This window comes from Gastrolobium bilobum, unplaced genomic scaffold (assembly GCF_033153095.1).
Source record: "Gastrolobium bilobum isolate Gb01-03AN ecotype WA unplaced genomic scaffold, APGP_CSIRO_Gbil_v1 utg1697, whole genome shotgun sequence".
NCBI classification, from domain to species: Eukaryota; Viridiplantae; Streptophyta; class Magnoliopsida; order Fabales; family Fabaceae; genus Gastrolobium; species Gastrolobium bilobum.
Genome location: NW_026897543.1, coordinates 299,166 through 314,660, shown reverse-complemented (window position 1 = coordinate 314,660; position 15,495 = coordinate 299,166). Strand labels below are relative to the sequence as shown.

The window sequence follows — 15,495 nt, the reverse complement described above, 5'->3', positions numbered from 1 at the left end:
ATGACATGTAATGTAACAGTGTGTAGCAGCAGCTCTCGAAATCATGAAAACTGTGTGGACGTGCGTGAGGAATATGCTAATGCTTTCCGTACGGAGTCATACATAGAGTTTTGGACACGTGTCCTTTCCTATTCCAATCCCGATTCCTCTTCTTGTTTGTCAAGAGATTCCGCCACATCAGCTCGGCTTCCATCTTACCGTTTGTTTGCGGAGCACCTCTTGGATCCGAACCAGCCCACTGTTACTCGGATCTTATCCAAAGCCCGACTCCGACCCGTGATCCATTCTCTCCTATTGGACTATTTTGCCCATACCGCTAATGCTTCTTTACTTTGCAGCCATCTATTAAAGGACATTCATCGTGTACGTGCCAAGTATCAATCGCTCAAGACTATCTTTCAATGTGTTGCAACCAATCAAATTCCTTCTTCAATGTTAATGACCCATTTAACTGAATTTTCCAATTCTTTAAACCCATTTGCCGTATCCAGCCCATCTCCTTGTTGGGCTCGGGCCATCCAATGCCAATGCTCCGAATTACAAAAGCGGCTCGAGTCAAGCCGTGACAAGGCGCGAGCCAAGCTTCAATCCATTGCTAGGTTAAAACGTGGCTCGGCTTGTCTCCTTGTGACAATTACGGCTTCACTTGTTGTTGTGATTGTTGTGGCACATGGGTTTGCGTTGCTTGTGGCTATGCCAGGACTGGCTTCAATGAACATGGCTTCGGAAAGGAAGCTGGCTAATGTGACGGCTCAGCTTGATGCTGCCGCAAAAGGAACATATATATTGAACAAGGATTTGGAGATAACAAGCCGGCTTGTAGCTCGACTGAATGATGAGCTGGAACACATGAAGACATCAGTGAAGTTTTGGCTTGAGAGAAAAGAGGATAGAGTTCAAGCCGATGGAGAAGTGGCGCGCCTATTAAAGAAGAGCCAATGCAGTTTTAGTGACAAATTGGACGAGTTAGAAGAGCATTTGTATTTGTGTTTCATGACTCTTAATAGGGCTAGAGATCTTGTGCTGAACCAGATCACTAATTCGGGTTGATCCACTACCAACATTTCACACTAATGGTCAACCAATAAATTGTTTACATTTAGTTTCATTCATTGATCGTGTAAAATTAATATTGATTTAAAATCTATGTACTAGTTCCTAACCCTAAAATTATAAACGCTTTCTTTTAATATAAATTACGGGGGAAACATTTGATTGCACGCATTCTCAGACACGCAAAATTTGCATCCCCAATGAATCGAAATTTTGCCAGCAAAATACATACGCTAGACCCTCAACTAACACCAGTTTTGATAATCGGAAAGCAAAGAAAAAGCTATCAGGTTGTGTATTCACATTTTTTTTTTTTTAACTGATCCTAATTATCTTTTTGAGGCGAATCAGAATTTTCTGGTATTCTCATGGGTTCGACTCTTTGAGCCGCCTATGGGACTAATCAGAGTTCGGGTGCGAGTCCAAAGATTACGGTACTTATGCCGCTCCCCAGATGGTGTTGGTGGGATTCGAACCGAGGTCCTCTCCCACCACTCGGTCCCCATGCTACCAACTGAGCCACCACACTTGGGTATGTATTGACATCTCTTTACATTTATTTTTATTCGTGCATGTGTAGCGACAGTGAGATAAACGGTGTTGGGTATCGCTTATATTTTGTATTTTGAGCATTTGGTTTTGTGGTCAGCGTAAAGGTAATTTGCTATTAGGATTTTTTTTAATTCTATTTATATTTTTCTTGTAAATCGAGTAGCTTGTAACGTTTTTTTAATTCTATTTATATTTTCTTTGTAAATCGAGTAACTTGTAATGAGTGGCGGTGAGGTGAATATAGTACAGATAAGTTTGGACGTAGCCTAAATTAGGTGAAACAAAGTAAATCAATATGTCAATTCTCTATCTTTCTCTTTTCGTTTTGCGATTTGTGTCAATTTTCAACAAACAGAAATAGATTCTCTTAGGTTAAAAAATATGACATATGAAAAAATTACAATCATATAAAAGTTAATTAACGATTATAATTTTAGAATTATCTATTTGAATATTTTTTTCTCTCTATTTTTTTATCACTATTAATTCATCTTTATATGATTATGATTTTTTAGATACAAAGCCACTTGGAAACCAATTGGGGTCTTGGTACCAGTTGGTCTCCAAAAATAGTACATATTTTCTTTAAATATTATGTCATAGCCTTGACACTAGTTGAGTTTTCAAAAATTATACAACCTTGACATTGACTGAATTCTGCTTGACTAAATTTTTTGATAGCAGTTAAAATCATTTATTGACTCCCCCATTGCATATGACCACGTTATATTTTTTTTAATACGAGAAAATTCACTCCCACGTAAACATATTAATCCTATTTAGATTTGCTTTAATGTTATATAGTCAATGATGGTGCCATTGATTTTTATTATTTTTTCATTCCGTAACCTTGGGCCAAGTCAGTTCCCTTGTGTATTTCCATAATCACACCGCGAAAAGGGGTAAGTCAAATTACGTGATACTTCCAAAAAATATTTCGGGATTGGAACCACTATTCTTTTTACCATTAATTCGTTCACGGGACTCGTGCTGCCAATTAAGCCAACTCTCTTTAAAAAATCAAACATCTCTTTCTCTAATATTTTATTTTCTTTCTTTCTTTTCTCCGTTTTGATATATTCATAAAACTTGACTTTTGAATACTATTTATGTAACGGTTAATGCTAAACGACTTAGTATTTATATCAAAATTATTATCTTAAATGATATAATAGTCTAAATGACGGTATGTTATCGGTTAAATTTTTATAAAAACATTATAAAAAATAATAATAACTGTAAACAAATATTAAAAAATAAACTTTGTATTTTTATTCTTTAAAAGTCATATATATATATATATATATATATATATATATATATATATATATATGAGAAAAATATTTTTCAAGTGATTTGAGATAATCCTATAAACTACGTCGTTCTGGATGTTAGGAGAATTAATAAAGGGTGTTTTAGGTGTTAGGAGAATTAATAAAGGTTGATAAAAATTTTATTTGTTTATATATTATATGAATTTTACCAAAACAACATTCATTAATTTTCCTAACACTCAAAACGACGTAGTTTTGGGATGACCGAAAATAAGGTTATCTCAAGTGATTTGAAAAACAATATGCCCTTTATATACATATATATATATATATATATATATATATATATTTATATATATGAAAAAATATTTCTCTGACAACTTGAGATAAGTGTATCTCCGGCCACCCCAAAACTATGTCGTTTTGTTTATTTATTTCCTTATATCTATTGATCCATCTTTGTACGGTTATAATTTAGTACCTGAAGATAAAATTATCTCAAGCAGCTTGAGAAATGATAAGTCCATATATATATATATATATGTGTGTGTGTGTGTGTGTGTAAAATCATTTCTGCAACCGCTTTACGTACAGCAACGACATGTGTATGGCTATGATTCCCCACATTTAATACTTTCATCCTTTGTATGGTTATGATTCCACGCATTTAATGCTTTCAAGTATATATATGGTAAGTATTTGACTGCTGCACGTACAACAGCTGCAGAAATGGAAACCCCATATATATATATATATAAAGGGCTTACCGTTTCTCAAGTCATTTTGAAATAATTTTATCTCCGGCCATTAAAAAAGAGAATCATAATCATTCCAAAGTGAATCAATTAATATCAAAAAATAAATAAACCAAATAACATAGTTTTGAGGTGACCGGATATAAATATATCTCAAGTGATTTGAGAAATATTTTTCTTATATATATATAGGGAGAGGTTATAGTTACAACCTTTTTTTTTACAACCTCTTACAACCATATATCATAACCATTGATTTCCGCCAATCAACGGTTATGTTTACGCAAATTAAACTATTTAATTAATTATTAATTCATAATAAATGACAACCGTTGATTGGCAGAAATCAACGGTTATGATATATGGTTGTAAGAGGTTGTAAAAAAAATGTTGTAAGTATAACATTCCTCATATATATATATGGTAAAATCAATTTTTTGGTTGCTGGACATCTAGCAATAGATCTTACACCGATGAATAATTATGATTTTTCGCATTTAATGCTTTCACCAACTTTTATATGGTTATTATTTCTCGAATTTATTTGTTGCACGTCAAACGGCTGGAGAAAAGTAAAACCTTATATATATATATATATATATATATATATATATATATATATGAGGTAGGATCCTTTGACACCAGTGTCAAATTTGAAATGTGACACCTCATCTGAGAGTCATTAGATAAAAAAATATCAATGGTGTCACATGCTTACAAATCAGAGTCGTTAATCATTTTTGATCCAACGACTCTTAGATGAGGTGTCAAACTTCAAATTTGACACTGGTGTCAAAGGATCCTGCCTCTCTGTATATATATATATATATATATATATATATTGCTTTAATATTTCTCCATTGAATGTAGAAAAATTATCTACGTTCGCCTCCAAAACGATATCGTTTTGGGTTGAAAAATTAAAATTTTTTAATGAAAAAGACTATTATAACCTGAAATAAATTATAATTACAAAAATACCTTGATTTTTGCATCAAAATGACGTTATTTTGGGCTCAATGTAGATAAGTTATTTACATTGGCCGTAGAAAAAAATAAACCATATATATATATATATATATATATATATATATATATATATATATATATATGGGTAATTGATTTCTCCAGTCAATGAAGATAAGTTATCTCCGGTGAGCCAAAAACGACGTCGTTTTGGGATGGAAATCAAGGTATTTTTGTAATTATAATATATTGCTGGGTTATATTAGTCTTTATCATTATAATTTTTTAATTTTATAACTCAAAACGACGTCATTTTGAGCTCACTGACTTTATCTCCGGTGACTGGAGAAATACTTTTCCCTATATATATATATTCTTTAATATTTATATAGGGGATGCAGATAAATTATCTACATTCACTCTAAAATGACGTCGTTTTAGGCTTAATTCAAATAATTTATATTTGTGTGTGTAAAGAACTAATTCATCCCAAGAGCTTAAAGTGTTGGGTACGACTACATTAATGATTTTATATATCTCTAACACGCATCAGGTTCAGCCTATTATCTGTGCTATGAAATTTCACAAGAAAAATGGAGAGCTGCTAGGATCGAACCTAGAACATCGAGTCTCTGATGCCATGTAAAGAATTAATTTAACCCAAAAACTTAAACTATTAAGTGAGATTATTTAATGATTTTGTATATATCTACCAATGTGTATCCCTCAGTTGTCGTTCCAAGCTCCTGGGTTCATGGTTTAAAAATTATTATTGATAAACCACTAGCACTCATTTAGTGATTTGAATAACCACCGGGGTTCATAGGAATTTGAATAATCAAAGTTTGAATTCTGCTGTCGTTGTTTTAAAAAAAAAATTCTTTGATATTCTGTTGAACTAGTGTGGTTTTATTAGTGAAAGAGGGTTATATTGACAATTTTTTTTTTCGACATTCTTGAGTTAAGTCTTACCAGTAAGACATAGTGTAATTTATAAGACATAGACATAGTGTAGCTCGTAAACAAAAAATTTGTAAATATAACATTTCTCTATATTAGTTATATAATTTTTTTATTCATGCAATTGTCTATAAATATCATCTCAACTCAAATCCCACATCAAACCCACTCAGTTTTTCTTTGACATTTGTTTCTTCGAACCCTTTCTTTAAGGTTGTTTTTCTCTCAATATTTTCTTCAATAATGGCAGCAGGGGCGATGAAGAATGAAGAATGTCTGAATCTAAAAATCACTGGTATAAGCCATGTGAAGCCTAACAAGAAAATTGGGAAGAAGGAGTATCAACTGGTCACGTTTGATCTTCCCTACCTATGTTTTTACTACAACCAGAAGCTACTTTTTTACAAAGGGGATGACTTTGAGGGAATGGTGAAGAAACTGAAAGATGGGCTTAGTGTGGTCTTGGAGGATTTCCATCAACTAGCTGGTAAGCTAGGGAAAGATGAAGAGGGGGTGTTCAGAGTAGAATATGATGATGACATGGCTGGTGTTGAGGTTACAGAGGCAGTTTCTGATGAGATTGAGGTAGCAGATCTAATTGTTTCTGAGAGTAACAACGTTTTGAAGGAGATGGTACCTTACAATGGGATCTTGAATTTTGAAGGGATGCATAGGCCCTTGTTGGCAGTTCAGGTTATTTAATTAAGGAACGATGTTTTTCATGTTCATGTTAGAAGAAATTTTTTATCTTTCATACATACGTTAATATATATAAAATTCATGTTTTTTTTTTATTCTGTTTACATGAGTCCTATATATTTTTAAAAGATAAAATTATATCCATAATATACAAAATATTAATCCCTGTAATTAATTCAAATTTGCATGCGTTTATATTCGTTTTTGTATGGTTTTGTTAATCTTCGTTAATATACATAAGAGGAATAAAAAGCGTTAGCCACAAATGTCAGCTCTGATTATCTTAAACTTTTTTATTATGTCGATGTGAATGCAGAAATAGGAACTAATAGATTAAAGGGAAATCTACTTCTCCTTTCACAAGAAATTTTAAAAGCTAAATATGTACTACATGTAGTATATAGTTGTAATTTTAAAAGTTATTTTTTTCTCTCTTATAAGACTATTATTGGCTGACGTGGCAGAGATTTTTTTTTTTTTAATACTAAAACTATATATTACATGTAATATATAATTATAATTGGTTACTTCACAAAACTTCTTCTGCAATAGTTGCATAAGAAGTTGAGGACTCTAGATTAAAAGGGGTTTCAAAGCAAACCGTAAGTAGAGGGATAATTGTTCAAAATTATATGTGATCTAATTCAAAGGAGGTTAATCTAAGAGTTGTTAAATTTTAGAATTTCACCTGCCTATGGTAGTGGGGTTAGATTTATCAGAATAGTAAATCTTGAAAAATAAATAAATTAAAAGAGACTAAAACCTGAAATGGAATTAGATAGATCTATTAAGACTTCATATACACAAAAGGAGATCGTGAATGGCCTGCATCCCATTAATATAAAAGAGGCTTTAGCCGTTTTCCACAACTGCCAAACCCCATTCTGCGTTGAGAACATCATCAACACCCTTTTTATTATTATTTATCTTGGGTTTGGTTCAAAGCATAAGGCTATATACTAAAAGAACTTGATTGATTCAAAGCCAGCCTTTCTTGACCCGTTTCTTCTAATAAACTTTTTCTATAAAATAATTAATTGAAAAATTAATATAATTCGATAACAATTTTGTTTTACATGTAATTAACGTTGGTGTTTTTTTGGTACAAGTTAACATGTATTTGACATTCGCGTTTAATTATAGGAACGCAAGTGATGATTGTTACATTCATTGGTAGTAAATTCCCACAAGAAGAGTCGCAGCCCCTTTTATATTTATTTATTTTTGGAAATTTGCCACTTTTATATTTAATCTTTCTTGCTTTCATCTTATGCGCAGTTGACCAAGATCAAAGACGGACTCGTAATAGGATGTGCATTCAACCACGGGGTGCTTGATGGGACCTCCACGTGGCACTTCATGACCTCATGGGCCGAGACATGCCGTGGCGCTCCTTCCACGTCAACTCCACCTTTCCTTGAACGGACCAAGGCCCGAAACACGTGCGTGAAGTACGACCTCCCTCCTCTTTCGGGCCCAACAACCTCAAGTAACGATGATGCGAAGCCCAAGCCTGGCCCACCACTGAGGGAAAAGATCTTCAGGTTCTCAGACTCAGCCATTGAGAAAATAAAGTCAACGGTCAATGAAACTGCGCCATCTGATGGCTCAAAACCATTCTCAACATTCCAGGCTCTCTCGGTTCATATTTGGCGCTATGTAAGCCATGCACGTAACCTTAAACCTGAAGACCACACAGTATTCACTGTCTTTGCAGATTGTCGGAAACGGGTTGACCCGCCAATGCCGGAGACTTACTTCGGAAACCTGATTCAAGCCATATTTACGGTGACTGCAGTCGGGTTATTGTGGGCCCAACCACCACAGTTTGGTGCTTCCATGATTCAGAAAGCGATTGAAGGACACAATGCGAAAGTCATTGATGAATTTAACAAAAGGTTGGAAAGTGCACCAAAGATATTTGAATTCAAAGATGCAGGGGTGAATAGTGTGGCTGTGGGAAGCTCACCAAGGTTTAAGGTTTACGATGTGGATTTTGGATGGGGGAAGCCAGAAAATGTTAGAAGTGGAAGCAATAACAAGTTTGATGGGATGATTTATTTGTATCCAGGGAAGAATGGTGGGAAGAGCATTGATGTGGAGCTAACCTTGGAATCTGAAGCTATGGGGAAATTGGAGCAAAATAAAGAATTTCTAATGGAGATTTAGAACTTCATATGCTAGACTAAATACAGTAAATAATAATGGGGGAAATAAAAAGCATATATTGTATGGTTGGGGATTTGGAATTCCTTATGTTTGTGATTGATATGTTTACTTCTCAGTATTAATAATTGTAATTTCCTGCTTTTATAATTATCATAATAAATTTAAGATAAAAAAAATCCACCTAGGAATCTCAAGAGCAGTGATATAAAGGTTTTTTACTATTTAAAAAAAAAATAAAGGTTTTATACTCTCATTAATGTACTTTTGTTTGCTTTTGATGTAATTCTTTTTTTTTAATCAAGAAAAAATTTAAGTGGAATTAGAAATCGGTATCCCACCGGCCATAGTTCTTAAAATCTCGATTTATCAGTATAATTTTACATTTTTACGATTTTTTTTCATCAAAACGATTTTATCCATATTCTAAACGCTTTTACTTTTTTACGATTTTTTTACCTTGCGATTTTTTCGTTTTATGATTTTTTAGTCCCCATTCGATTTTATTTAAAATCTCGATTTTAACAACACCAGCGATAAGGCAAACCTCCAATCTCTTTGAGAATTTAGACGATATTTAACGTTGTGATATTTTATTTTCTAAGGACTAAACTTTTAAACATGTTGTGGTGTTGTTCAATAATGTATGGTAAACGATTCCACATATGTAGGATTAATTCTATATACAAATGAACACAAAGGAATATTTTGACCTTTAGCTTGGAGGTAAGAAACTAAATTACAGATAAATTTAAAGGTCTTACGTTTAAACTTAACCATTGTGAAATACTTTCACAGGTTTTGAAAAAAGAAAGCTAATTGTTTAATGAAATATATCTAACCGTGTCTATGTTCATAATAAATACATTAATGATTATTTAAGAAAGTAATTTATTAATGAAAGTAGACTTAAATCCAATGAATGTATTGATAATTCTTGAGGCAGTATTTGTATATTATTTTAATATAAAATTGACTTGAATTTAATAAACGCGTTGCTTAAATTTAATGAAAACAATTAATAATTTTTTTAAATTAGTAATTTATACTCAATATACACAAGGGTCTATTTATAGACCTACTAATAAAAGGCTTACGAAATAAGCTAATAACATAACTGAATCTAGTCGGTTACAACAGATGCAACTAATTCCACAAGATACGAAACTAATTAACTGATCAAATACTCTAATATGAACCATTACTCTTTTAACCATTAATCTATCACGGGGCTTATACTCTTAATCATTGTTGTAAAAAACATGACTAAAAACATTGAAACACATGTTTTTACATTTTTATTCAAGTCATAGTGTCAAAACATAAGTAAAAACGCTTCTTAGTAAAAACGATTGATGGGACGAAAATTCGTTCTCATTTAAGTCATTCCCACCGTGGAATGCTAGTTGTTCTGCCCTCTTTTTAGTAATTTTTTTGTTATAAATAATAGCTTAATACAATAAATGTTGATTTGAGGGAGGGAATGACTTTAAACGAGGAAAGAAGGAAAAAGAGAGAAAGAGGATAAAAGTTAGTTGTCAACTACTTTAACTTTTTCTGATGACAGTTGTTTTTGCTTTTCTGCAGAGTACGGTTGTAAAATGCATTCCAAAAGGAAAAAAGCACGTAATAAAGCAAGAAAGGACACTGCGACATACATCAGCACAGACAAATACACTACACATGTCCGGGTGTCAGAGAATCGTCCTTGGGGAAGCAAAAGCAAGAGACAACTGAACCCTAGTCGTAACCCGATTAATTGCCTCTGTTTGATCAAGAAATGAGTGGAAGTCCTCAATCCAACGGTCCAGGAAAAGACCTGAACCAATGACAAGAATGTCACTGTCTTTCTAGCATATAAATATAAGATCAAACAAAGGCAACAACAACAAGCTTCTGTAAGATTGTTAAACCTCTATGGTCGAATATCTCGTACTGAACCCTCTAGATTTCTGTTGTTTAAGCATTTTAATTTCTTGTATCAACGGAACTTGAACATGACTGAGAAAGGAGCTTCCATTAGGAAGAAAATTTAGACAGCTGAACAATAGGAGAAAGGTGAAGAGTGTGAAAATACTTTTATTGGTTGCCTTAAGAATAATGGACCCTCTCGTTCATTGAGGTTCTGTGCAGAGTAAGCATTGGGAATGAAGTCACCATAGGAAAATGAGGTATACCATTTAGCCCATGAGATAAGTAATCAGAGTTGGCACTAAGGAGACCTGAACAATTCCATTGGACAAGGTCTTGAGATTAGATTACAACAAGATTTAAGAGTGGATCAGTAGATCCATTCCCTTTCTTTTGACTATTGTTCCGCTATCATATCACCTGTGTTATTCCTAGAACTTGCTCACCTTTATTTTCTGTTTATTTTATTTTATTTACACCTATCGTTACACAACAACTATTTTTTTCCTATGACTTGTCGTTTCTTCTTAAATAGGGAAGGGCTTGAAATATATTAACAACGCGAAGAATTATTTTAAGTTGATTTGAACCTTTTGTCATAACGGGACGCCAATGTGATGTCTGTGAACGAATGGCCAGAACAGTTCAATGTTTTCAACCCATTCTTTTATTCTTTAATGCAACTTAAAATATCACTTAGCAATACTTTCTCCATGGGAACGATAATTTGGGCATAATATTACCTTTTATTACCCGATGTGTGCACTTGCGCAATTAATCATTATCTTGGAAACAAATGCATTTTCCTTGACTAAACAAATAAGAGACTAGAAAGTCATAATCTTGGGAATGAATGTATTTTCCTTGATAGACTGCAAGAAGACCAACAACAGGTAAAACGTCGGGTAAAAATGGTATAAACACAAATTTTTACGTTTTTACTTAGACTCAAAAACTAAACCGGGTCAACTTAATCCATGACCCGATTTTATTTAAAACAAAAAACCTTATTTCCCATATCAGAATGTGTAGCCTTCTTCCAATTTGACTATCTTCTTTTCTTGCTATCTAACTCAAATTAATCAAACCCCTTCTTTCATCTTCCTCTTCGAGCTGAGCCATCCTCTTCCATTATGAAGTTGTTCGTTGAATTTTTAATAATGACGTATGTGATTTTTTTATATGCATATATATATATATATATATATATATATATATATATATATATATAGAGAGAGAGAGAGAGAGCAGGATTTTTTGACACTTCATTTGAGAGCCGTTAGATCAAAAAAGATCTACGACTCTGATTTGTAAGCATGTGACACCATTGATATTTTTTGATCTAATGGCTCTCAGATGATCCTACCTCATATATATATATATATATATATATATATATATATATATATATATATATTTTGTATCTTGACCTTAAATAGAAGAAATTTTACGTTCCGTGTCATTTCTATGATTTACATTTCTACTATCCTCCCGTTTCTACGTAGAAACTCGATTTTGACAACATTGCTATCAATAAAGCCAACTCTCGAAGTTAAAAAATAAATAAAAACATCTCTCTTTATCTAATATTTTATTTTTTCTTTCTCTTCTTCGTTTTGATATATTCATAAAACTTGATTATAGAATACTATTTATGTAACGGTTAAGGTTAAACGTCTTGGTATTTATATCAAAATTATTATCTTAAATGATATAATAGTCTAAATGACGGTTTGTTATCGGTTCAATTTTTATAATAATATTATAAATAAAACAATAACAAGAATCAATTTAAAAAAATAAACTTTGTATATTTTTTGTTCTTTAAAAGTCGTGTGTGTGTATATATATTATATATAAAATTTAAATTTTGTTATACTACTTATTGAATAAATAATTTGAATCTGACACAGGAGTTTTATTAAGATAAGATTGTGTTAATATTGACTTTTATGCACACAGTCGTGCGTGCAATTAAATCATGGGTGCGTAAGGTTTGAATAAAGGTTATCAAAAAGGAATTTTCTTTAAATATATATGTGGCTATTTCTTCCTTGTTCCTCAGTTGTCGTTCCAAGCTCATTGGTTTATGGTTTAAAAATTGTTTGATAAATCAAAAGTGGTGAGGAATTCGGGTAAAAAATTTCTACGATACCCCGTTGAAATATTGTGGTTGAATTAGTTATATGCTTTTATATATATATATATATATATATATATATATATATATATATATATATATATATATAGTTGTTATATACTTTTTTTATTCATACAATTGTCTATAAATATCATCTCAACTCAAATCCCAGATAAAGGAGGAGAAAGGAAAAGATGTGTTGTGTTTATTTTGGCTGATTTTTGTGTTTTTGCACATAAAGTTTTGGTATTTTTTGGTGGGTTTTCAAAATGTGGAGTAGATGGTGTAGTGCTGGTGGCGGTGTTGGATCACTGAGGCAAAGGGTATGTGCTACTCTTAATGGAATCCATGGTAAAGGGGGAAAGCTTCATCCTTTTGATCCCCTTTTGTGGGGCTTGAGAGATTTTGCAGTGGAATGCGGTGGAAGGAGAGGAGGGGTGGCATCTTTATCAGTTACTGTGCTGAACCAGATCAAGAGGGATGTGTCTTCCTCAACTTTTGTTTCATCGCCTGCTGGTGGCAACTCTAGTTCATCTGGGAATGGTAGTGTCAGCAATATTGGTAATTGAAAAGAAGAAAAATCCATCTCCTTCTCTAAAGCTAAGAAGCTACCAAGAGAGAAACCGCATGTGATTATGCGGGACTGCCTCCAAATCTGTGCGGGACTTGCCTGCATGGCATAAAGTCACGTACAGGTCTGGTGTGTGTGCATTTTACTGCATTAGTTTGAAATAATTAATCCAATCACTATTAGACAATTCTTTTGCCTAACAACTAATGTACATTATGGTGCTTTTGCCCAAATCCCACGTCAAACCCACTCAGTTTTTTTAGGTGAAAAAGTGATCATGTTATTTGATCACAATCATTCATTTAAAAATTATATATTTTTCTCTCTCTTATTTCTTTTTGTGATTAAATAACATGACCACATGAACATTTTTTTACCTAAGAGAATCCACTTCCATTTTTCTTTGACATTTTTTTTTCTTCGTACCTTTTATTTAAGGTTGTTTTTCTCTCAATATTTTTTTCAATAATTGCAGCAGGGCCGGTGAAGAATCAACGGCTGAATCTAAAAATAACTGGTAAAAGCCATGTGAAGCCTAACGAGAAAATTGGGAAGAAGGAGTATCAACTGGTCACGTTTGATCTACCCTACCTATGTTTTTACTACCACCAGAAGCTACTTTTTTACAAAGGGGATGACTTTGAGGGAATGGTGAAGAAATTGAAAGATGGGCTTAGCGTGGTCTTGAAGGATTTCCATCAACTAGCTGGTAAGCTAGGGAAAGATGAGGAGGGGGTGTTCAGAGTTGAATATGATGATGACATGGCTGGTGTTGAGGTCACAGAGGCAGTTTTTGATGAGATTGAGGTAGCAGATCTAATTGTGCCAGAGACAAACAGCATTTTGAATGAGTTTGTGCCGCACAATGGGATCTTGAATTTTGAAGGGATGCACAGGTCCTTGCTGGCTGTTCAGGTAATTTAATCAGTTCAAATGTGCATGCGTGTGTATATTCATTTTTGTATGACTTTGTTAATCTTCATTCATACTAAAGAGAAATAAAAAGCAATATCCACAAATGTCAACTCTGACCAGCTTAAACTTTTTCTTATGTCGATGTGAATGCAGAAATAGAAAGTAATAGTTAATCATTAAAAGGGGTTTGTACTAAGATAACTTGATCGATTCAAAGCCTTTCTTGACCCGTTTCTTCTAATAAACGTTTTCTATTAAATAATTAATTGAAAAATTAATATAATTCGATAACAGTTTTGGTTTACATGTAATTAACATTAGTGTTTTTATGGTACAAGTTAACATTAATTTGACATTAGTGTTTAATTATAAGAATCCAAGTGATTATCATTAGTATTAAATTCCCACAAGAAGAATGTCAGCCACTTTTATCGTTAAATCTTTCTTGCTTTCGTTTTCACTGATTCGCTGACAACAACAACAATGCACATCATCTTATGCTCAGTTGACCAAGATCAAAGATGGACTCGTAATTGGATGCGCGTTCAACCACGGGGTGCTTGATGGGACCTCCACGTGGCACTTCATGACCTCATGGGCTGAGACATGCCGTGGCGCTCCTTCCACGTCAGCTCCACCTTTCCTTGAACGGACCAAGGCCCGAAACACACGCGTGAAGTATGACCTCCCTCTTCCTTCGGGCCCAACAGCCTCAAGTAACGATGATGCGAAACCCAAGCCTGTCTCACCACTGAGGGAAAAAATCTTCGGATTCTCAGACTTAGCCATTGAGAAAATAAAGTCAACAGTCAACAAAACCCCGCCATCAGACGGCTCAAAACCATTCTCCACATTCCAGGCTCTCTCGGTTCATATTTGGCGTCATGTAAGCCATGCACGTAACCTTAAATCTGAAGACCACACCGTATTCATCGTCTTTATGAATTGTCGGAAACGGGTTGACCCGCCGATGCCGGAGACTTACTTCGGAAACTTGATTCAAGCCATATTTCCGGTGACGGCAGCCGGGTTATTGTGGGACCAGCCGCCACAGTTTGGTGCTTCGTTGATTCAGAAAGCGATTGAAGGACACAATGCGAAAGCCATTGATGAACGTAACAAAAGGTTCGAAAGTGCACCAAAGATATTTGAATTCAAAGATGCAGGGGTGAATAGTGTGTTTGTTGGAAGCTCACCAAGGTTTAAGGTTTACGATGTGGATTTTGGATGGGGGAAGCCACAAAATGTTAGGAGTGGAAGTAATAACAAGTTTGATGGGAGGATTTGTTTGTATCCAGGGAGGAATGGTGGGAAGAGCATTGATGTGGAGCTAACCTTGGAATCTGAAGCTATGGGGAGATTGGAGCAAAATAAAGAATTTCTAATGGAGATTTAGAACTTCATGCAAGTTTAGATGAAGTAAATAATAACGGGGGAAATAAAAAGCATTCTATAGTTGGGGATTTGGAAATCCTTACGTTTGTGATTAATTTGTTTGCTTCTCAGTATTAATAGTTGTAATTTTCTGCTAAT

The 15,495-nt window shown here is 33.6% G+C and overlaps 3 protein-coding genes across 3 annotated transcripts; all 3 read left to right on the top strand.

The window, feature by feature from the left end:
* LOC133307916 (UPF0496 protein At3g49070) lies at positions 1-1,050 on the top strand. Its single transcript, XM_061508477.1, has one exon. It carries the CDS (start codon positions 1-3, stop codon positions 1,048-1,050), a length of 1,050 nt encoding a protein of 349 aa, XP_061364461.1.
* A 4,753-nt stretch (positions 1,051-5,803) lies between these two features.
* LOC133307937 (BAHD acyltransferase DCR-like) lies at positions 5,804-8,428 on the top strand. The gene is made up of 2 exons (XM_061508509.1): positions 5,804-6,253; positions 7,538-8,428. The coding sequence occupies exons 1-2, from the start codon at positions 5,804-5,806 to the stop codon at positions 8,426-8,428; spliced, it is 1,341 nt and encodes a 446-aa protein (XP_061364493.1).
* A 4,317-nt stretch (positions 8,429-12,745) lies between these two features.
* LOC133307915 (BAHD acyltransferase DCR-like) lies at positions 12,746-15,358 on the top strand. Its single transcript, XM_061508476.1, has 3 exons — positions 12,746-13,037; positions 13,523-13,962; positions 14,468-15,358. The coding sequence occupies exons 1-3, from the start codon at positions 12,746-12,748 to the stop codon at positions 15,356-15,358; spliced, it is 1,623 nt and encodes a 540-aa protein (XP_061364460.1).
* Positions 15,359-15,495: the final 137 nt, after the last annotated feature.

What these genes read in the sequence shown, in the direction of transcription:
- LOC133307916 (XM_061508477.1), top strand. Translation starts at nt 1, where the DNA reads ATGACATGTAATGTAACAGTGTGTAGCAGCAGCTCTCGAAATCATGAA.
- LOC133307937 (XM_061508509.1), top strand. Translation starts at nt 5,804, where the DNA reads ATGGCAGCAGGGGCGATGAAGAATGAAGAATGTCTGAATCTAAAAATC. An exon ending in GGCCCTTGTTGGCAGTTCAG is followed by an intron (nt 6,254 to 7,537) that starts GTTATTTAATTA and finishes TCTTATGCGCAG; the next exon opens with TTGACCAAGATCAAAGACGG.
- LOC133307915 (XM_061508476.1), top strand. Translation starts at nt 12,746, where the DNA reads ATGTGGAGTAGATGGTGTAGTGCTGGTGGCGGTGTTGGATCACTGAGG. An exon ending in TGGTAGTGTCAGCAATATTG is followed by an intron (nt 13,038 to 13,522) that starts GTAATTGAAAAG and finishes CAATAATTGCAG; the next exon opens with CAGGGCCGGTGAAGAATCAA. An exon ending in GGTCCTTGCTGGCTGTTCAG is followed by an intron (nt 13,963 to 14,467) that starts GTAATTTAATCA and finishes TCTTATGCTCAG; the next exon opens with TTGACCAAGATCAAAGATGG.